The 21,325-nt window shown below is 45.8% G+C and overlaps 1 protein-coding gene across 6 annotated transcripts in view; it reads left to right on the plus strand.

Annotated features, from left to right (window-relative positions):
- MAP3K13 (mitogen-activated protein kinase kinase kinase 13) overlaps positions 1-21,325 on the plus strand; it is an 80,499-nt gene that overhangs the window by 31,305 nt on the left and 27,869 nt on the right. For 3 of the 6 annotated variants that reach the window (XM_064517062.1, XM_064517063.1, XM_064517064.1), the window contains one exon: positions 20,687-21,261. In XM_064517062.1, coding sequence (XP_064373132.1) covers positions 20,760-21,261 — 502 coding nt within the window. In that variant the 5' untranslated portion in view covers positions 20,687-20,759. Of the gene's footprint in view, positions 1-8,837; positions 9,023-9,076; positions 9,180-10,789; positions 10,842-20,686; positions 21,262-21,325 lie in introns of those variants that run through there. The other 3 variants (XM_064517065.1, XM_064517067.1, XM_064517066.1) reach the window with 3 other exon arrangements.

A 21,325-nucleotide genomic window follows, 5' to 3' on the forward strand; every position in this document is an offset into this window, starting at 1 on the left:
GTGTGTAAGCACTCAGACAGAACTGATATGTACTTTTAAAGTGGGAAATGCTTGATATATATTTGTGTGTATGGTTTTCAGACTACTTTATCTTTTCCTTTTGTAATTAGTGTCAAGAATATACTTTTTCTGTTTGACTTCTGCTAGTCAGCTTCAAAACAGTTTTTGAAAGCACATACAATTACTAATTTCTGAGAAGTTGCATTAGTAAAATATTTTCACTGTATTTTATTTTTATTAAAGGAAGGGTATCTATTTGACATTCTGCATTGCATGCATATAACCATGCAAAGAACTGTGAATAGGAGCAAATTGTATCATTCTGTAATCTTCTGGGCATTAAGTTTAGAGGAATATTTTTCTGAAAGTTTCCTTTTGTTTTTTCTTTTCTGTGCAGACACTAGCTGAAAAATCTCTTGCCTGTGTCTCTTTATTTGTAAAATTACCTAAATGGTTTTCTTTAGGTAATAAATGGATATGTGCAGAATGCAAGAAAACATTTAGTTGCTTCTCGCAAGGAGACTGAAAATGATTTTGTCCTTTTTTCTTTAGGTTTGTATGATCTTTTTCATAAGGATATACTTCATGCAAAGCAAGCTGCAGACAGTAAATTTTGGGAGGTGACTGAGCCCCCGTTTGTAGGACTGCAGGAAGACAAGAGATGGAGCTGCATTTTGTGATTTGTTTGTTAATACCTGTTCTGTGAGGGGTGGTTGGGAGCTTCAGCAGCAGAGCAGCCATATATTTAGATTCTAGCTAGCTTTATATTACGGATGGTAATTAAGGTGAAGTATTTTGCTGAGGAATTAAATTCTCCTTTGAGTTGAACCTGGTATCATCTCAATGAAAGCAATTAGTTGCATGAACTACCCTGTCCTTGCTTCATCAATGACAGTTCATCAGCTGCTTCATCAACTTTGCTTCTACTTTTTTTTTAATCTCATCTTTTCAGTCAATAGACAAGGCTCTCTGGAATGCTATATATGTGGTAAGTCTTGTAATAGAGGTGGCTTAAGGGCACAGAAGCACCACTTGTTAGGGGGTTTATGATCTTTAGCAGACCGTGTGTCATTTGGGCATCAAGTGAACCAGGCAAGCTTCTAATCATATAGTCTGTCTTTGTCTTTTTTTTTTCTTCCCTCCTGTACTGTATTATGTCTTTATGAAGAGGATACATGCACTTTCTGCAAGCCTTGCCTGATGACTAAATGGGAAATTGGAGCTGGAGCATGCTCACATCTCTCAGCTTGAGGGGAAAGTGCAGGCACCTGTTTCCACACTGCTTCTGCTTGTGCAGAACGATAGGTTTCGTACACTCTTACGACAGAATTGTCCTAGGAGGTCCCAGGTTACTGCTACAGCTAACATGTACTTCAACATGGCCGTCACTCTTTCTCTCTTAATGTTGACTTGTATTTACCAACATGGTGGTTATTTTCTCTGGATAGGCAAAATCCTGTGCGATACCAAATGGGTGGTTGGGTTTAGTTGGAGTATTAGGACACTGGCCAGCTGTTCTGTGCCCCCTGGCTGAATGCCATTTAATTTCTGGCTGTTCTTTAAGGACAGCTCTATGACTTGATCTGAAAAGCAAGTATTCAAAACACCACGCAGCATCTCCTGAGAAGTCCTGCTTGGGGCTGCCTTCCACATGCTGTTGCAGTTGTCCAGCACAGTGCTTAAACAAGAAGCAAGATCACCGCTGCTAACAAGTTTAACGCTCTTAATCTGAATATTCTGAACCCAAATTCCATTAAACGTAATGACTGTTTAAAGTGTTGTCATTACTCTTCATAAAATGAGTAGTTCTGTGTTGTGGTTCCTTAGACAAATCAGGAGGACGGAGTGTTAGGACCTGCATTTAGCAGCAGTGGAAAAGAAGAAATGTCTTGGGGCAGAAGGAGAATGAAATAGAAGCACTGAGCTCCAAAGAGGAGGCAACAGATACCTTCGTGAGTGGTGCTAGACTAAGCAGAGCCTGAGATGAAGATACTGAGCGCGGTTTATTTCTCTTAAGAATATTTACATAGGGCCGATCCACTGTTCTTGAAGAAACTGTATCACAGTACTATAGAGAACTGTTAAAATACTGAAAGTAGTGCCTTATTCTGGCAGTTTCTGATTTCTAAATGCTTGACTTCTCAGTGGGCTTTCAGCTCTTCTTGTAGCTTTAGATAGAAATCTGGATTATATTCCTCAAAGAGGCTGTACAGCAGCAGCACAAGTAGGAGGATTTAATCCAGCAAGACCTCATACTGCAAAAGATCAGATTAATTTTTTTAACTTCTGGTCTTGCTACAAAGCTTTCACTTCTTCAATATCTTCATAGAAAAAAAGGGCTGAAACATTCTGAAAGGTCATCTTGACTCTCTGCCTCAAAGCGCCATTGCTATTGCTAGGCAATTTTTGGGAGAGCGTTTTTTTTCTCTACCCTCTGATAGATGAGGCAACATAACTTCCTTGGGCTAGTGCTTCCCCGTATTTACCTTTTAGAAGATTCCTCCTACTGGCTTAAGGAAATTCCTCTTGTCGCAGTTGCAGTCCATTACTCCTCCTGTTCACCATGGATGTGGAGGATAGGTTTTCTTTTTCTTTGCAGAAACCATTGCTGTATTTAAGGACGCTTATCATATCTCCTTTCACTGTTATCTTCTCTTTTTACTTTTTCAGACTGATCAGTTGCTATTAGTTCGCTCTTCCCTTGCAGCTCATATTAACCCTTTGGCTTTTCTTGTCGTTCTGCCATGGATTCCCTCTCTCTTGACATACTGCACTCCAAAAATAGGACTTGCAAGTCCAGCTAAAGCCTTACCTTAACTGAGCAGACCAGGAGGGTTGCTTCCACTCTCTCCTACTTGTTCTTCTGTCTACGGGTAAAAGTCGCCTTGTTTATGACAACTGGATGGTCATCGTTTGTGTTCAGGCGGTGATCCTCACTATTGCCAAATCTTTGTCTACACTACAGCTGCTTAGCCAGTTCTCCCTGTATTCGTGCACTTGATGGTTTTTGCCTCTGAACAGAACTCTTCCCGTTTGTCCTTGTGGAATTGGACCCCATTTTTGAATCGTTTTTCCAGTTTTGCTAATTCTTCCCCCCAGTAGTTTCTCACTTATGCATGGGCAGATTAGTGCCTTTTTGCAGGAGTAACATAAACCATAGTACTTTCCTTTCCAGCTAGCATGAATAGTGAGGGTTCGTTGTCATGGTCTCCCATGTCTTTCTGGTAGCGTTTTGCAGGCTCCTGGCCGGGGAGAGGCAAGGTGACTGCATCTGCCGTGGGAAGCGCAGTCAGCGTTACAGGAACCTTTTGCAGCATTTCTCATGGCTGGCAGTTCTGTCAGTGCTCATTGTCGATATGGAAGACTTTGTTTTGGATTGTTTTCTTGGAGGAACATTATTTTGTGGCTGTTTTCCCTGAACAGATAGCTCTTTTTTTCTCATGGGGCCACTGCTAAAGATTTTTGCAAATGACTTCAACAACAACAAAAAAATAGATGAACACGTTTTCTTCTCTTTCCTTGGGTTACCACAGTCCTGACAATCTGTATTTAGAGTGACTTCCTGTTTGTTCATCCCCTCCTTGATAACTTTCCAATCTGTTGACTGCTTTCAACTGCATGTGATAAAGGGATAGAGGTTTTAAGATAATGAAATTCCCGTAGATTTTGTACAAACAAATGGGCAGCTTGGAGAGAGTTCAATGCAAGTGCCCTGACATGGGGCCCCTCACCAAGGGATAAGTTGTGGCCTGAGTCCATGTAGTTTCAAGTAGCAGCAAGTTCTCCAAAGGCGAAAGACCTCAGTGGCCTCGCTGGCCACGGGAAGGGTGGTGTCTAGGAGCGTGTTTGGCTTCCCGTGTCTGCTCTGTGCTTCTTGCCAGCTGGCCGAGGCAGCCATAAATGTGGGAAGAATGTTCTGCTGCTGCTGCTGCAGCTGCTCTTCAGGACAGCAGTGAAGCAGGTTGTGACCTTGCTCCTGTAGCTGTGTTTTCTTTCCTGCTGAAGCTGTAGTGCTTTTCCTGATGTCTGAGGAACCAGGCCTTTTTCCACCAGGAAGATAAAAATCAGGAGGGGGAGTCTTTTGAATTTCTCAGCCTCGTGTTTCCCCCAGCCTCATCAGTGCGTGCTCTTGATACGTAGTGGCATGCCTTTCTGCTAAAACTGCACAGGCTGTTACCACATTTGGGACCTGAAAGGCAAGGCTTGTCTGGAAAGAACAGGCTCCCTGGAAAAGCCATCCAGAGAGTCCTTAAATAAGCATTCATGCCAGCCCCAGGCTCAAACAGAGGAAGACACAATACTTTTTTGTATCTTTATTGTCTTTTATTCCTTTTTTGTTTGTTTGTTTGTTCTTTTTTGTTTTTTGTTCCTAGAGTGCTGCTAAAAGCAGTACAAGGCTGAAGCACATCTTCATATACTCCTACATACTCCTGTCATCATACTGCGCGGAACGTGCTTGATCTAAACACCAGGTAGTGGCTGTATGAAAGATGGCTTTGCTTTAAGAAGCCTCACGTCTGTAACGGAAACTGGTAGCACTGTCATTTAAAGACTGTGCAGTGGGGGTATGAGCGGTGGTGTGGGCTGGAGGCTGTGGCAGTTCAGCGGCCTCCACAAGGAAAGGGAGATGCTCAAGGGCTGCGATCACTGTGGCTGTCCTGTTGTAAACAGACTCCCTTACTAAACAGAGCTTGTAACGTCGGGCCTCCAACTCAAATCACAGCTTGCTGGGTTAGCCTCTTCGTGTGACGTTGCCCATGTCCCACTCCCAGGCTTTTTCTCTATTCTCCAGCCATTTTTTCCTTTGGTCACACTCTGTGTGGCTCTGTTTGAGATTGAAATGTGTTCTTATATGTTTTTTGGGCACTCACCGTGGGTACCAGGTACTGTGAAAAAGTCCTCAGGTCACACGGAGGACTGCTGAGGGATGTTGGTCTAAGCTGGTTTTTGAAAGAAATGTAAACTTTCTAGAAGAGCCAGTTGCCTGGTTCTGCAGGACTTCCACAGGGAAGTAAGCCTGGGATGGCACCTCCGTTCTGGTGCTCTCACCGTGGCCTTCTGGGCCCCGGCTCTTGGCTCCGGTCCTGTGAAATTCCAGTTCCAGTCACCTGCCTTTGCAAGCGGGACTTCTCAAAATCGCAGATCTGGGGAGAGTCTGGTTAAAAACCTGAAGATTGCTGACATCTTCTGATGCTTTAAGTATGACCTCCTTCCTTCCTGTCACCCACCACTGGAGATTAGGGCATTCGAAAGAGGGCTGTATGCCTCTGGGGATGGAAAAGTGAATCAAAGACTTTGCAAATTTTAGCACTTTGGAATAAAATGTCTCTTTAGCCGTCTTACCTACGCAAATATTTACCTAGGTTTTTTTCTATTAGAGAATCATTTGTTCCTTCGCTTTCCTTATATATTCCTCCACGTGGAAAGTTCACAGTGAAGTCCCTCTCGCACCTCCAAAAGTGTGCAGAGTGGTTTTGTGAACAGCCTCATGGACATACAGTCATGAAATTACCCTTTCAGTCACTTCCATTTCTCTTCAAATTTTCAGCTTTTTTGGCAGAATACACCGCAAAGTGTTACGGGTTTGCTTTGTTCTTATGTGCCTCCCTGTGTGTCTGTTGCTGGCCAAGACCCTGGGATGAATGGTCCTTCTGCAGCAGACCAAAAGCCCGTTCTTTTCAGTCAAAGTTTGTATTAGGATTTTGGCCTAAGATCAGTGTCGAAGTGCCAGGCCTATAAATAGTGAGCTTATGCTATTTCTTGAATATTGGCATAATGCTGTTATCCTCAGTCTTCTGCAGTTTCAGTAATTTTCCAGTTTATTAAAACTGAAGGTCACTGGGTCAAAGAACTTGTTAAATGATTATTTTAGGACTGGACTCAAATTAATAGTACATGCCAACTTGAAACGTTATGCCTAGCAGATGCTGTATAACATTCTTATTAGTTGCTAATCGGCTCCAAAGTACTTAATTATCCTCTGTCTTTCAAATATGGGGAACAGGTATTTGTTGACTACTTCTATCTTTCCTTTCATACCATAATTACTAGTTTTGCCTGCTGTCTCCTAATGGTCTAGTTACTTGGTTATAGTATGTATTACTCTTGCATCCTTTTAGAAATCCTGCTGTCTTTGAACTTGTCACTGGCACCTGTATTTTCCCTTATGAATTTTCTGGTTTTTTTATACCTTACACCGTTGTCCTTCTTTACTTTGTTATAAATATCTTTCTTTAATTTCTGTCTCCACTCTACTACTGAACTAAACTGAACCATAGAATCGTATTTGGGCATCTTCATAAAGAATTACCTAGTTTGGCTGATGTTTTTGTCTGAATAAGAGGGGCAGAATAATTTCTCTTTCTAATGGTGATCAACTGTAAAAAGTCAGCTCTCTTGGTGCATCAATGGTGGGTATGTAATGTGTGTTATTTTAAAACCAAAAACCTATGTAAATGGTTGCAGCTGTTCTGTTTTCCAGTGCTGCTCTTGGCTACCAATATGATCTTGTAAGCAGCTATCAATTTTAGGCCAATGAATGCTTTTTCATAGTGAATTCAGGTGATTATTTTGCATTAAATTCAGTGCCCTTGTGTTTGAAAATTTTAACCCTTGATCTTCTGAAAATCATTTTCCTTTCCAATTTTCTCTGTCTTTACTAGTTCTTCAGCAGCGTGTCTCCTTTTCTCCCACTTCTTGTCTGTATTGTATTGTTCTTCCCTTCTAGTTCGTAATCTTATCCCATCTTGTTCTGAGTAAGAAAGTAACTTACCATTTTTGTTTGTGTTTTGAAGATGCTATGGAAATCTGGTGGTTTTGTAACATGATGGTGAGGCCAGCTGAAAGGCCAAGGGTTGTGCTTTGGAGAGGAAGGACAGGCAGGAGTTCAGACCAGGTCCTTTGAACTAGGTAACCACATGCATTTGGGGCTTGGGGTTTGGCGTGAGGTGATCCTGCTGAGGAGATGTCTTCACTGTGCCTTCGCCCCTTCTTCTCCCTTGCATGCAGTAGCGCTCAGTCTTGGAGCTGCATTGTCTGGGTGGAAATCTCGTGATTTGGTTCTTGAGACTTTTGGCTTTAAAGAACAGATATTTCTTCATCAAATTTCTTCACCAAAAGGTGAACCTGAAAGTAGGTAACAAGGAGTTTGCATTCATTTGCATTTTGCCAGGCCAGCTCTATAAAGCTCAAGTCAAAAGCGAAAGTCCAAACTCAAAGCTCAAGTTCCCTTGGCTGCTGTTGAACTCAAAGCATACTAATGTGTTCATATGATATCGGTTCTTTGGAGTCATTGTGTCTAATATGCTATGGTACAATTAAGAGATGAAGAAGAGATGATGCCAAAAAAATGTCTAGGGAGACCTAGAAGCCCAGTGATTCCCAAATGATGTGTTTTGGGGTAAGAGAATTGGAGACGTGAAGAACTGGCTGGTCGTGCAGTTCTGGCTGTCCTTCGAGATGCTAGCTTCCGTATCAGAGACGTGTAGAAAACCAGCTGCTGTCCTAACGCACACGAACACCAAGCTATTCCTGTTTATATTTTTACATAAGTATTGTCTCCATAGGAGTGGATTTTCTAGGCTTCAGGAAGGCTTTTGCAGCCTTGCCTTCTCTCCCCTCCACAAAAGCTATCATCAGTGGGTGCTGGCTCACGTGATGTTAAGTAGCACAAAAATCTCCCCTTTTTTCTGTTTGTTTTCCAAACCCAGATCCACACTGCTGTTACATCCAGCCCCAGTTTATTTGAGGACATTATCCGGTTTCCGTAAGGAAAGGTGGGAACGTCTCAGGCATTCTCTCAAGATGTGCTACACAGAATAAATTTTGGGACATCCTATTTTAGCTTAATTGCTTTCTGCTCCCTAGGAAAAGGGGCAGTGAAAATATGGAAATTCTGGCTCTTAATATCCTGGAGGCTACGTCATTAGAAGGAATTCTAGACACCAAATTGGTTAATTTGGGTAAACCCTGAGATGGTGGAGTTGCATAGCTTACCGCCCAGGTTTGGCTTCAGACCTTAATTCCTGGTTATGCCCATCTCTCCGCTCCCCCCATCTTAGTTCAAAGATGATAAGTAAGGCAAAATTTCTACTCTTTCTCTGTCCAGATCCGAGTCGATCGTAGCTCCCCTTGCGGGCATTTAACCAGGAGGCTACCGGGGCGCTGGAAGTGGTGCCCGGCGTCGTGGCAGCTGGTGCGCGGGGACAAGTGGGCACCTCGGCGCGGAGGGGTGCTCTCGCGGCGCGGCTGCTGGGCTGGGGGGGGGGGGGGGGGGCAGCCTGGTGGGGCTGCGGGCGGAAACCGCTTTGGTTTCCGAGCGTTTCTCCGCCTGCTGTTGTGAGTGCTGGAGAGCCGAACGCTTGGTTTTTGTCAGCGCTCCTGTTGCGATTTGCTTTATTTATTGTTTGGGGGTGCGTTTGCGGCGTTAGCCGAACACAAGCCTCCTATTGTTCTCCCTGCAGCTTCCTTCCAGTGCGTGCTCAGATCCGGTTGTTTTAGTAATAATAGTACCCCGGGTCTGCGATGCCGGCAGAAACGGGAGAGCGAAGAAACTCCTTTTGCCGATTAGCAAATATATTTGATTCGGGTGCCAGATGGCCGATACTCTATGCGCCGCGGCCGCCCCCCTCGCGGGAGAGACGCCCCGGGGGCGGCGGGGGCCGCAGGGCCGCGGCGGGGCCGTTTCGCCCTACCCCTCGGCTTTGGGAGCGGGGCGCGCGGGGCGCCCGGCGCGGGGGGGAGCGGGCTGTGGGGGCGGCCCCCCGGCCCCCCTCGGGCAGCGCGCGCCGCCGACTCGCCGCGCGGCCCCGTTTACATCCATTCATGAATCCGTGACGTCAGCGCGCGTCGCTGCTTCTTTGCAGCAGGCTGCAGGGCTGTGGGGGTGGAATTTCCTTTTATTTTGCAACACTTCCTTCTTTTTTTCCCCCCCTTTTGCTTTCCCCCTTTTTTTTTTTTTTATTTTGCCTTCCATCTTTTTAAAGCAAGAAGATGGAGCATCACGCAGGAATTCGGGATGCCTGTAAGTAAGGAGGCGAAGATGCCTCGCCTGCCCTGCGCGCTGTGGGCGTCTGGTGGTCAGCGTTACCCTTTCGCCATTGATTGGAGAAGGACAGATGGATGTTGCGTTTGTGATGGGGAGCGACTGAGAAACCGAGGCAGAGAAGGCAGGAGGAAACGTGAGACCTTGATTTATCCATCACGGCGTAGAAATGTAATAGCTGTCCCCTCCTTTGGCTTGCCTGCACGATAGACATTTTTCAGTTACAATTTTGCACGTTATCTTTCTCACGTCCCCCTTTTAAAGGGGGAGGGAATGGCAATGGAGAACGGGTATTTATGGCATATGCAGGGAATGACACAAGAATTACTCGGGGTGGTATAAAGCTGCAGAACTGCATTTTTGCCTTCTGGGCAATTGTAATTTTTTATCTTGAGGGCTAATGAATCAATTCTTCTGTTGTGTTGCAATAATGAATAATTTAAATTTATTCTGGAGATGACGAGGAGGTGTGTTTTTCTTCTTAGCAGCCTGGTAGGGATTTGCTCTTTTATTCTTGAAAGTGGCCATTCTGGCTGTCTCCTGTGCCAAACACCTGATTCCCACCCCCCCCCCCCCGCCCCCAATCTCCTGGTAGACGAGGGAGCCGGGGGCAGTACCGTCTCAGTTAATGACACCTCTCCGGGGGCAAGATTGGTCATATTCTTGCTTACCTGCGTGTGGAGCATGATGTCATATTTTCTTGCGGTGAAATGAGTGGAAATGTTCCTTTTTGGGGGGAGGCTGGAGAGGGGGAGTTATTCAGCTGCTGCAGTAGCTTAATCAAACCGAGCAATGCATCCCTTCTAAGTAAGTGAAAAATTGTGTGTTTTAAGGTGGTCTGCAGAAAGACGACCTCAGGCCCATGCGTTTGGGCATGCTAGCAGCCTGTTTCGATAGAAGAAACCGAAGGAAAGTGTTTTGATCGATAATTTTGGGGGGGGATGTGAAGATGTTTTGAGAGAAGAGCAAATGGGTGAGTGAGGTGAGAGAGGAGCAGCTGGTCTGACTTGCGGACGTGGGCACTCTCCACCGTAACTCATGTCAGTGTGGTCACGGACATCTTGGGATATCCTAGCGTACGGAGCTGAAAGCTGTCTGTGTTTTAAAAGTTTTTATTACTTTTAATTCCGGATCTTTTCTGGTGTGTCCCCAAACGTATGCACGCTTTTTTCTAGAGAGTTGCAACACTTTGAACCTCTGCTTCTGTAAGACAGACTTCCCTTAGGAAAAGCAAACAATTCCAGATTTTATTGTATTTTATTTTGGCTTTAACAGCAGTTTTATTCCTGATTACTCCTCATGTAGCTTATTTTGTATTTTGGGCCTTCAGTCTGACCTAGAACGGTCCTATCGCTCAGGTTTGTCTTTGCCCCAGCTGCCCAATACCTGGATTTGTAGCTGGGACTGATTTTGACCCTTCTGCCTGGAATTAGCACAGAATATCTCGCGGGCACTCTGATCATTTCTTAGCTACACATGAGCTTCCCTAAATGTGTTTAAAAATGGTTTGGTTTTTTTTTCTGCTTGCATTTTTAACCTTTCTCTTTTGTCTCCTGTTGAAAAGTGGCTTATCTCCAGTGGATCAGAAAATTGGGTAATGATTTATTTGAAAATCTTTTCCTAGGTAAGCTGTTTCACAATTAATATTTATGAAAATATGGTTCTGCTCTAAGTAGTGGCAGTATAAGAAAGGTTTTATAGTATTTCCTGTTTTTTCTGACTTCTACAGCAAGTACAAGAAGGGAACTGTGGTGAGGGTGGAGAGAGCTGTACCCATCGCAGGCTTTCTGCTGCTCAGGTGTGTGAAACAGGTCTCCAAACTTCTCAAAATAGCAGAATCTATAAATAAAGCTGGTATATGAAAGGATGTTTGATGTTGGTCATGGAAACAGATTTAAAAGCAGTAGGAAAGGTGCAAGGTCCTCGCGATGCATAGAGCATTTTAGCCAAACCTCGCTCGAGAGACTGCGTTTGGAGGACAACGCGTTTGGAGGACAACATGGCAGACTTGACTGTTTTTACAGCTTTCCGTCAGCTTCTCGGCCCCAAACTGAATCCAAACAAGTACGTTGAGACAAATGTCCTCTCTGTGCCCGCAGCAGAGGCTGCGGCTCCCGGGAGCTTGGCGCTTGGGCCAGGCCTGGCTCCAGAGCCCCGGCTTATTGGCATCCTTCATTCTGTACAAGTTTAGGTAGCAAATTTGCCCTTTTCGGTAAGAAACGTAGGCTTCCGTAGGCTGCTGCAGGTGTGACGTTATAGCAAATCACTTTTGCATGTTGGCAAAAAAAAGCAAATATTTTACCTAAAACGCGTTCTTCTTTGGGTTGGATAGCGAGCTGGCAGCTGCGGCTGAAATACGGAGACGGGCTGGAAGCAGAAACCCTGCGCGGATTGACTGCCGCCCCGCCGAGTGCTCCGTGGGCGCTTTGACCTCCGTCCTCTTTCCCTGCTTCTGAAATCTGCTGAGAAGTTGGATGTTGGAGTGGGTTCAAAGGCGTTCGTGGCGATGGGGAATAGGCCAGGGTGCAGAACGGATTTTTCTGCAAAAAGCATGAGGTTTTATAATCCCCCAGTGAACCCACAGCTGTTTGCCATGCCGCTTTTGTAGCGGTTGCTGGTGAGAGGCGTTGCGAGGGCAGAAGCGGCAGCTCCCGGCGGGGAGCTGTTTGCAGGCAGAAGTTACCTGGCAGGGACGAACCGAGGCGCTGGGTGTGCTTTGGGAGGGGTCTGGGGGGCGTTGGGTGGCACGTGTTACACCGGGCCGCAGGAGGGTCCCGGACGGCCCTGCGGTCTGTGCCGATGCCGTCTTGAACGTGCTGCCATCGCTTACGGCTCCGGTGGCCTCCAAATAGGATCACGCCTCTCGGATGCTGCTCTGACCCCCTCCGCCGTGCCGGTAATACAGGCTTAGCGCAGGCTCCCGAGCAAGTCGTTGTGCCGCCTTCTGTAACAAGGAATAATCCTCTTTCCTTGCTGAAGTGTTGTGGCGCTCGCTAAGTACAACGTAGTGCTACCGTCGTTCCTCGTCTGGGGATCTGCTGGCCGCGTTTCACGCGTTCCCCTGCTCTTCGCCTCAAAGGCGTGCATCGCACGTACCCCGGTGGTCTTTGCACCTTTATGGAGAGTCGTTTAATTATTTTAACACTGGCTACTAAGCACGAAGCTGTTAGTGAGGAAGAATTCATGTGCATGGTTTTTATGTCAGCTTTGCAAATATTGAATAGTTGATATCTACTTCAAAACTAAGCAGGTGAGCGAATGATACCTGGGACCCGTCTGACGCCTCGCATGAATTCAAGGGAGATTTTGATTCATTCCTTGGGTTGCTGAAAATAGGACCTTGATATTGATCGTCATCCTCAAAGATCTTGCAGACATTAATTAAACTTTACACTACTCCTTGGGGGAAAATACAATGTTTCAGTTCTGTAAGCCGGGAAATGGCACGGTAGGGTATGTCAGTAGTACTAGTGTGTCTTAGTGGCTGAATGTGGCAGTGTTAAGGAAGCTGTAAGGTGTCTGCGAACTTAGCTTTGAATTTGGCTGGCTTTTGTAGTAGTAAAATCCTTGAATTTAAATGCTGTGATCAGTTATTGTTATTTAGTAACATAATGTGAATCTTTAATGAGCAAAAGACTGCAAACTCTGCCGGGTGAAGAGAGAAAAGGGCTGGAGCAAAGCGTAGAGGCTGTGACTGGGTTTTAAAAGGTGCTTCATGCTACGAAGACAGCTGGAAAGATGAAAGAGAGCAGCGTCACTTAAGGTTGTTTCTAAATTTTGTTCTAAAGCAGCTTCTAGTAGTAATTCAGTGGTACGAAAGGCTAATCAGGGTTTAGTCTTGCTTTTATACCAGCTAAATGTTTTGAAACAGTATCGATCAGCCTATGGAGAGGGCCATCAGGCACCGCAGTGTTGTGTGTGAAACCTCTGTTCAACATCTGCACGCAGCTCTACGCAAGCCAACAACCAGAGCGAGGGAAAACAGAAGCAGCAAACGGACTTTCAAAGCTGAACCAAATTTTGGGCTGTAAAATTGTCCTAGCAGTACTGCACGAGGCAGTGCTTGGTTTGCTGCCCTTCCCCCCCCCGCCCCGAGGTAGGTGGTTGGTAGGTTGTCCTCATTTCAATAACTTGATTTAGAAACGTAGAGAAGGGGACTGCTTTCCGACAGAAATACCACGTAGTACCCAAATCCCGCAGTGAATATGAGAATCATTATGCAACATCACTTATTTCCTATGGCAGCAGCTTATGCAATTTCTGAGCAGAAGAGTGCAAAGCCCTGGAAGAACACAGCAGCCTTTCAGCAGATCCAGAAATACCTTCTACAGGATAGAGGAAGCGTTTGTGTCTGTAGTGCTGAAAATACACGGTTATGTAAGCTGCTTATTTCACAAACGGCGCTTTGCAAAGCTGCCTAGCATGCAGGTGAAACAGGAGTCAATCTAGCTTTCACGGAAATGAGTTGAGGAGGTGTCCCCGAATGCGAGGGAGGGTGGCACTGGCTCTTTGTCCACCTTGTTCACAAACGTGAATTTTTGTGTGGTTTGTTCCTCATTCAAAAGAAAAGTGGATGCTTGATTTCTTTCTCCAGATCAAGTATTCTTTCCCCCCATCCCTCACAAATTTGTGATCATATAGCGAAGGGGTTCCTGGTTAAATACTTGTCCTGTGTTTGTGGAGGCAGAAACCCATTCCTGGGCTGAGAGCCGGTGCAGATGCACAAATTTCACGTAGTGGGAAGAGTCGACACAGTTCCTGTAAGGGGAGGTAATGTCCTGGGAATCTACTCCAGCTCTTTGAGGGAGTCAAGAGCTTGTGAAAAAAGGAGATCTCGTTGAGGCACTCCATTGAGATTTTGAAGAGAGATTCTCTTTTTACCAGATATCCTTAAAGAAACTAAGCAGTAATAAAATAATGGGACACCCTTCTTGCAAATTAAAAATTGGTTAAATGATGTGGAATAAGAGTAGGGCTAAATAGACAATAAAGTTGAAAAATTTTTCTTTGAAAACGGAGTCATCATAGGGCTGTTCTGGAGATTGCTCTACTCGTTCTCTTTACGCCTTTCCTTCCCTTATCCATCATTTAGGAATATTCTGAAGCAAGAGCGTTTCTCTCTGAAGGTAAGCTATTCAGGAGAATAAAAATGTGAACCAATTGCAGAGAGTACTAGAAAGATGTGATGAAACTGAGGGATAAGGTAACAGTCAAATTCAGTGTTGATTAAATACAATTTAACCGTAACATCCTGTATATAGGAATTGGGTGCTGAACTAGCTTTTATCGCTCAGGGATGAGATCTGAAGGTTCTAACCGACCTATGGGAAAGTTGTGAAGCACGCTGAGAAAGCGCATAGGATTGCAGGGATTATTAGGTGAGAAATGAAAGCAAAACATCCTTCTGCCCTTGTATATTCCTGTGGTGGGCCCACATCTGTATTTCTGTCTGTAGTCTTAGTCTTCATCCCTACGATGGCACTGAAGAAATGGAAAAGGGGCAGAGAGGGGTGAACAAAGATACTAAACCACTTTTGTAGGATGAATGACTAGGTAGAGTGGGATGGTTTGGCCCCGAAAGGGGATGTTGGAGAGGAGGATGTGGTGCTCCCTAGGATCACACGACATGCAGAAGGCGAATGGCGTTCAGGTGTCATTGAAACAGTGACCAGCTGTCTGTTTGAAGAAAGGAATTGGCAGGTAAGAGATTGAAAACACACAATAGGTGATGTTACATTATGCAACATATGGTTAAGCTACAAAACTTCTTGCCACAGCATAGTAATTGCCAAAGTTTTCTGGATCAAAAAATTCTTTGACACATTTGTGCAGGAAAAAATACATTGTGGGCTACAAAACAGAAAAATACCATGGCATGTGACTGATGCCGAAAGTCAGGGAGCTGCAGATCCCTGGGACCTGGATGGGACTGTCCTGGGAGATTCCCCTGCCTGCAGGTCCTTTTCTCCCCTTGGTCTGTGGAAGGAGGTGATGGGGATAGATGAACCTTTCATTCTGATCTGGTATAGGCTCTTGCTACGTTATAGTCTAGGTGCCATTTATTTCTTTTCTAAAGGACTTATTTGGGATATGTAAGGTGCATAGCAAACCTCCAGCTGGCTCTGTGCACAGAGCCTGATTTCAGCTGTTATGAATATTTCTTGGCTGGTATGCCATGTGATTTTTGTCACTGTCGGCAAAGGTTCAGACCAGAAATATAGAAAGTTGTTTTTCTCAAGGATTGTAATTGTAATATACTTTTGTAATATATAATTGTAATTGTAAATAACAATTGTAATATACTTTTGTCTGTCACTGTAAAACCGTTTTTGCCCCAAATGACAAGTCCCTGTATGTTTTGGGGATACAGACTGAACAAGTTGAATAAAGGCTGTGAGGCTGATTTACATCATCAGACACATGAATTCTAGTTTCCGCTGTCGTAGTTTGGATGTAGCTTCCTACAACATGCGGTTGCATGTCTGGGGTTTCACGTGCTTATCCCTGTGGCTATGTTAAAGTGTTCTGCCAACATTTTGGTATCTGATAGCAAAAGCTAAGCGTCTTATGTGGAGGTATCATCAAAGCATTTACTGGAAAATGAGCTAGAAGTATATATGCCAATATTAATGGCAACCGGAAAAAAACTCGGGTGAAGCACCAGAAAAAAGGTCAGTGTTGCAACACCTTGGTTTTCCCAGCTAAATCTGCTGTTTTGTTGTAGAGTACGTTAGGGTGCCTACGAGAAGCGTTCAGATCAGGACCGTTGCCGTGTCGGTCAGAACGTGCTCATGTGCCTAAGTGGTTGCAGCTCCTCTCCCGCCCCCGAAATGCGAGGGGGCTGGATGGAGAGGGCACCGCGGTTCTGCGGCTCTGCCAGCGCGCTCACGCGGGTGCGAGGTGGGACGTACGCCGTGATGGGTGAAGAGCAGGCCTACCTGAAGGAGCCAGGTATTTCGAGAAGAGCCCGACTCCCTAAAAAGTAAGCTGTTCTCTTGGGCTGCTCCTTAACTAGCTTGAAGATTTGCCCTTGCTGTCGACTAGGCTGCACCGAGTTAATAGGGGTTAGCTTAAGAGTTTAGGGTTTTTGTTTTGTTTTTTTGAAAACATAAGAAGATGAAAACTTTCTTACGGAAAGGGAAAGGAAGGCAGAGCAATTCTTGGCGAAGCACTAGGGTTTGATCGTTTGCAATTCCTCTGGATAGCTGTGCTTCAGCTGAAATCAGGAGGAGGTTGCACTGCGATCATCTGGGTAGCTCCGCTCTGTTAGTAAGCCTGCTATTGCAGTTGCTCTTCAAAACAACCGTGCAAAACTCAAACATATACCAAGTAATGTAGAACCACGGAAGTGCGGCGTAAGGAAAATGATCTGATCTGTTCGTACAGCACTTCCCTCACCAAGAGCTCACGAAGAGACGGAGTTGGTAGGAGCCCTGTGCAGTAGGGGAGGCGGATGGTTTCAAATCGAAGGTTGCAAGACGAGTACTGGAGCCTCCCTGCTCGCAAGTCAGCAACTCTCCGTTCTTTCATCTGCCAAAGGTGTACGGTGTGCCCGGTCAGGAGGCGGCTGCATATCAACCTGTCGTGGGAATTCCCTTTGGAAAGTGAGAGGTGACCGCGAGGGATGAGCGGAGCGGAGCTGGGCTGCAGAACGTGCGGTGAGGTAACGGTGCTCCGTACGCACGCTCCCTGCGTTCTCCTGGTAGCTGCAGCTTCGGGTGGGCTTTGCGGGGGTGTCCCAGGCCAGGAGCATTGCGCTCGTCCTAAGGGGATGCATTTATAGATTGCAGCAGTGGTATCGGCGCAGAAAGGTGTCGCTACCTCGCCGGACCTAACGTCGCCGGTAGGGCAAGCTGGATACCGGGAGAATGCGAGGCAGCTCCGGGTCTGAGCAGGAGCTGGATATGGATAGGAACCTCTCCTGCCCTCGATGCGTGCCGTGTATCAGCCAGCTGCTTTCTGCCAACTGCTGTTTTTCAGTCCGTGAGCGTGGGTCGGAGGAATACATTAAGCGCCTTGATTTCCTTTGTATGTTGGAAGTGCAAGCGCAGCTCACGTTTGGCTGTGTGATGTGAGAAACGGCGTTTCAGGGGGAATTTACCTAATATTACTAGACATTTGTGCTGTCGGGAAACAGTGGGGCATGCTTCGCGCTCCAGCAACCTTTACAGCACGCTAAGATTTTCTTGTTTGTGGGCTGGAGCCGGAGCTGTGATTTGCTACTCTATTTTTAACACGGCTCCTTAAAGGAGAAGCTTTCGTTACGGTCCGCGCGTGGCGTTTGTGCAACCGCAGCGTCTTCAGATGTATCTTCTGGTACTCATAAAGAGCGGTTGAGGCTGTCTGACGCGCTGCGGTGCCGCTGGCGTTCCTGCCGTCCGGGCACGGTGGAGCTTTGCTTGGGAAAACGCTTTGCCTGCAAATGCAGTTATTCGCAAGAACTTGTGACCATGCAAAATTACACGGAGCCTCAAAGTCCTGTATGGACATAAAATGACTTTTTTAGCTGCAGGATGCATGAATTCATCAAAGCAGCTCGAATCGGAGGGTGTGCCTCGAAGTCTGCTGCCGCAGAGGCACTTGGTGAAATCGGAGTATCTTAAATATGCACGTGGTCCTCCTACGCACGCGCGCGGCTTTCAGCTCTCGCCTCGAAGGCTGCCATAGCACAAGCATCATTAAGGTAAAAACGGAGCCCTGCTCGACTGTGCTTCCCACTGTGAAAGTTCAGAGGGGGCATATACAGGCCTCGAAGAAAGCCCAAATGGCAAAGATTCTGCCTAAAATGAAACTTCCAACTTTCAGTAAAATGTTTTTCTTTGCATTGAAAGAAACTAAGATATATATGCACATATATATATTTTTTATAAGAGTTCAATATTACGAAGCTCAGCAATATCACCAGTACTCCGGCCAAAGAAATAGGGACGGCATGACAGTAAAGCTTGAAAAATTGTCTTCATCCCTTGTTTGAAGAAATGGCAAGGTCAAGGAAAACCTAGTTTGTCTGTGTTAAATCAAATTTTGCAAGGGAAAGAGGTTGCTCGTTGCAGAATTTACTGTAATGTAAGATGATTAAAAAAAAAAATCATTTCCCCGACAAATCAACCTTAATGCATTGTGGCAGCAACTGCCTTCTACGCCCCAACGAATCTGGAACCGTTTCCCTGGGTTTGGCCTGGTACGTAGTCACTTTGGAATAAAAGCTGCCTCCTCCTGCTCTCAAAGCAGCGAGTTCACTCCAATTTTGGTGGGAGACTGTAGGCTTTTGTAGAGAAAATAACACCACAGTTTAAATGAACTGAGAGTCAGGGTGGTCTAGTAGCTATATCTGGCTTTACCTTAAAATGTATGTACGCTTATCAGGGTAATGTATATATGTAGTAGAGCTTCTTTCCCCAGCAGAATGAAAGAGAGAGGCTTAACTTTCTAAGCAATAATAAGAAATACATTGGGTGGGGATGTATACTGATAATCCATTTATAAACTAGGAAGACATGAAATATGTGTGTATGAGTACAAAAGCTGTTTTTTCCCTGCTCAATCACATGCTCAGGCCTTCCAAAGCCAGCAAACCGCATAAGAAGGTGAGAGCAAACCCCAGCCTGCGTTAAGTAGCGTATTTTGAGAATCATGGAGCAGCAAAACAATATTATCCTCTAAATCTGCTTTAATGCTTTGCGCGCTTCCCGTTATATAAATGTGAAGTGCTTTTGTTGGGACGTTGTTTCCTCAAGTTCTTGCTTTGGCTCTTGTTCTAGGGCTTCTTGCCGGGGAGAGTGAGGCCGACCTTTTATCCAGGTTGCCTAATATGCCGCGGTGTAAAAAGCAGGTTCCTCCGTAGGAACGCTGGTCACCTTTTGCTTTTGCGTAAGGAATCATTTGTCTTTTTCCGGCTCTTGGGCACCATCCCTGCTGACTTCCAGGAGCACCGAGTTGCGGTTGCTTTGGTATTTTTGTGAGATTCTGTTCAGGTTTGAAAATTTTCCCATTTCTGTATCAACAACAAAATCTGTGGTCATACTACTACTAGTGGCAACCATACTCCTGTTGTCACCCCACAACTTCTGCGACCAGGGAATCGGGCGCTGTGATGCTGCTCACGGAGAGGGTAGGGAAAAGCCAACCGTGAGGCTCCTGCGTGAGTTTAATTCAGCTCCTTTATGAATATGGACTATGACACAATTGTTGCCTCACTTGCTATTTTGCTTGTTCTTAAAGAACTTACTTTGCAACCTGAATGGCATTCTTTCAACGATGCTCTTATGTATAACCCCTGTGTGAGCAGGCAGAAATACGTGAAGGTAAAGCCGGCTCCTGGGCATTCCCATTCGATGCTTCTGCCGCGGACGCTGCTCTGGCGAGGAGGGACTGACGCAGACGGCCTGAGCTTTTCGTACACCAATCCGAAGTTCTTATCTCTCGTCTCAGAAATGATTTCATCTTGAGAAATTACGGAGCCTGAGCTGTTCCCTTACGATTGGCTGCATGCGACCTGGCCACCTCGTTCTTCCTTTCAGTGGCTGTTTGCAGAGCCCAGGACTTTGTACCCCGTGTGATTTATCCTACTTTTTAACAAAATAGTTTCTCTGCCATTTTTTTTTCCTTCTCTCAACCTCAGATGGAATTTAAGATTGGACTCTGTTCTGCTACAGGCTGAATGCGCTGAACCGTCTCTGGCACAAAGTTAGAGACTTGGGTTGCAGAAGTGGCTTTACTTTGGTGCGGGGAAGCTGGCGCAGCGCAGTTCAGTGCGGCCCAGCTCAGTGTGCAGATTTGTTTTGTGCAAAGGTGGGACTGAGCTGGCTTGCAGGAAAAGGCCTTTTGGTGGAACAAGTTGCAGTGGGGGGAGAGATGGAGAGACTTTTTAAGAGGGACACCTGCTCTGAATTTATATGCAGGCTGCCAGCGGCTTCACGCAGGGGCAAGCAAAGCAGCGGGAGATGCTCATCAGGCTTGCAGAAGAAGGGAGATCAGCTAGGAGGGTATACTGTTCTTGAAGTCCTTTTAAGGATAATATGAACATAGTTAAAGAACGTACGTGTGTTGCTACATTGACCTTGAAAGCATGAAAGTAAAGGACTAGGATGGTCCCATCTAGGTGGAGCTCTGAGGGAGCAGGTACAAACCATCCTTGGGTGGGTTTGGACACCAGTATCACTGTGCTTCGGTTCTCTAACACGTTGTCTCGGGGGTTTGCAGACGAATCCTGAGCTTGGGGACTGTGCCAGCCCCAGAAACCGTGACCGGACTCTACCCATAACAGAGCTGGGAAACTCCTGAGGGTCAGCTTCAGTCTATTAAAGGCTAAATAGTAACCATGAAGAGACAGTTCTTTGCTGTAAAAAGTCTTGACAAGTTTTGACCTTCAGGCTTTTCTGTAAAAACTGTGGTGTCTCTTGACCAGGCAATTCTTGCAGTAGGTTACTGAGAAAAAAATGCGTGCCTTCCCAGTGAAGCAGATTTTGCACTGTGTGAGTGGAGTTTCTGTAGGAATCATTTGTTTTCTTCTTTTATGTAATAATTACTTACTAAGTAACAGCAGTCATCTGGTATTACTAGTTAATTATCAGCTCACCTTTGCAAAAGCACTTTGTGAAAATACTTAAATTTGAAAATTGTTCTCTTTTCCTCTCATTCCAGGTACTGGGTCCACATGTCGCATCTGAATCGTGTTGTACTAATTCTCTAAGTACCAAATCAGACTGTCTCCTTGATGCACCCTCACGGCATCATGGCCAGCACTCAGGAGCGCCTGAGCTTGTCTTCCTCTCCAAACTCAATCAGCAAAGCTTTCTGTGAAGATAAAGACTTTAGCAGGATACACGATGAGCACGCACCTTCGGGAAACCACCCGTCGCCCGAACTCATAGAGGACGTGCGCGAGAAGGGCTTGCTGCAGGCAGACCTCATAGAAAACATGAGCAGCCCAGTGACCGCAGCAGTACTGACCAGCATCAGTGAGGACTCTAGGGACCAATTTGAGAACAGCGTGCTGCAGCTGAGAGAGCAGGATGAATCCGAAACACCCATTCCTCAGGGCAACAGGAACACTATGGACGGAGAAAGCAACAGCGGAGCCGATGATGTTAAAGTCCAGTTCAGCAGATCAGGCAGTGGGAGTGGTGGGTTTCTTGAGGGACTTTTTGGCTGTCTGAGGCCGGTGTGGAACATCATAGGCAAGGCATACTCCACGGACTACAAATTGCAACAGCAAGGTAAGCAGGGGAGCAAGCCTTCATTTCTTCTGGGGGAAGGTGTGAAGATGAGGAAATCAGCCCC

The sequence above is a fragment of the Dromaius novaehollandiae genome, chromosome 9, assembly GCF_036370855.1.
Source record: "Dromaius novaehollandiae isolate bDroNov1 chromosome 9, bDroNov1.hap1, whole genome shotgun sequence".
NCBI lineage: Eukaryota > Metazoa > Chordata > Aves > Casuariiformes > Dromaiidae > Dromaius > Dromaius novaehollandiae.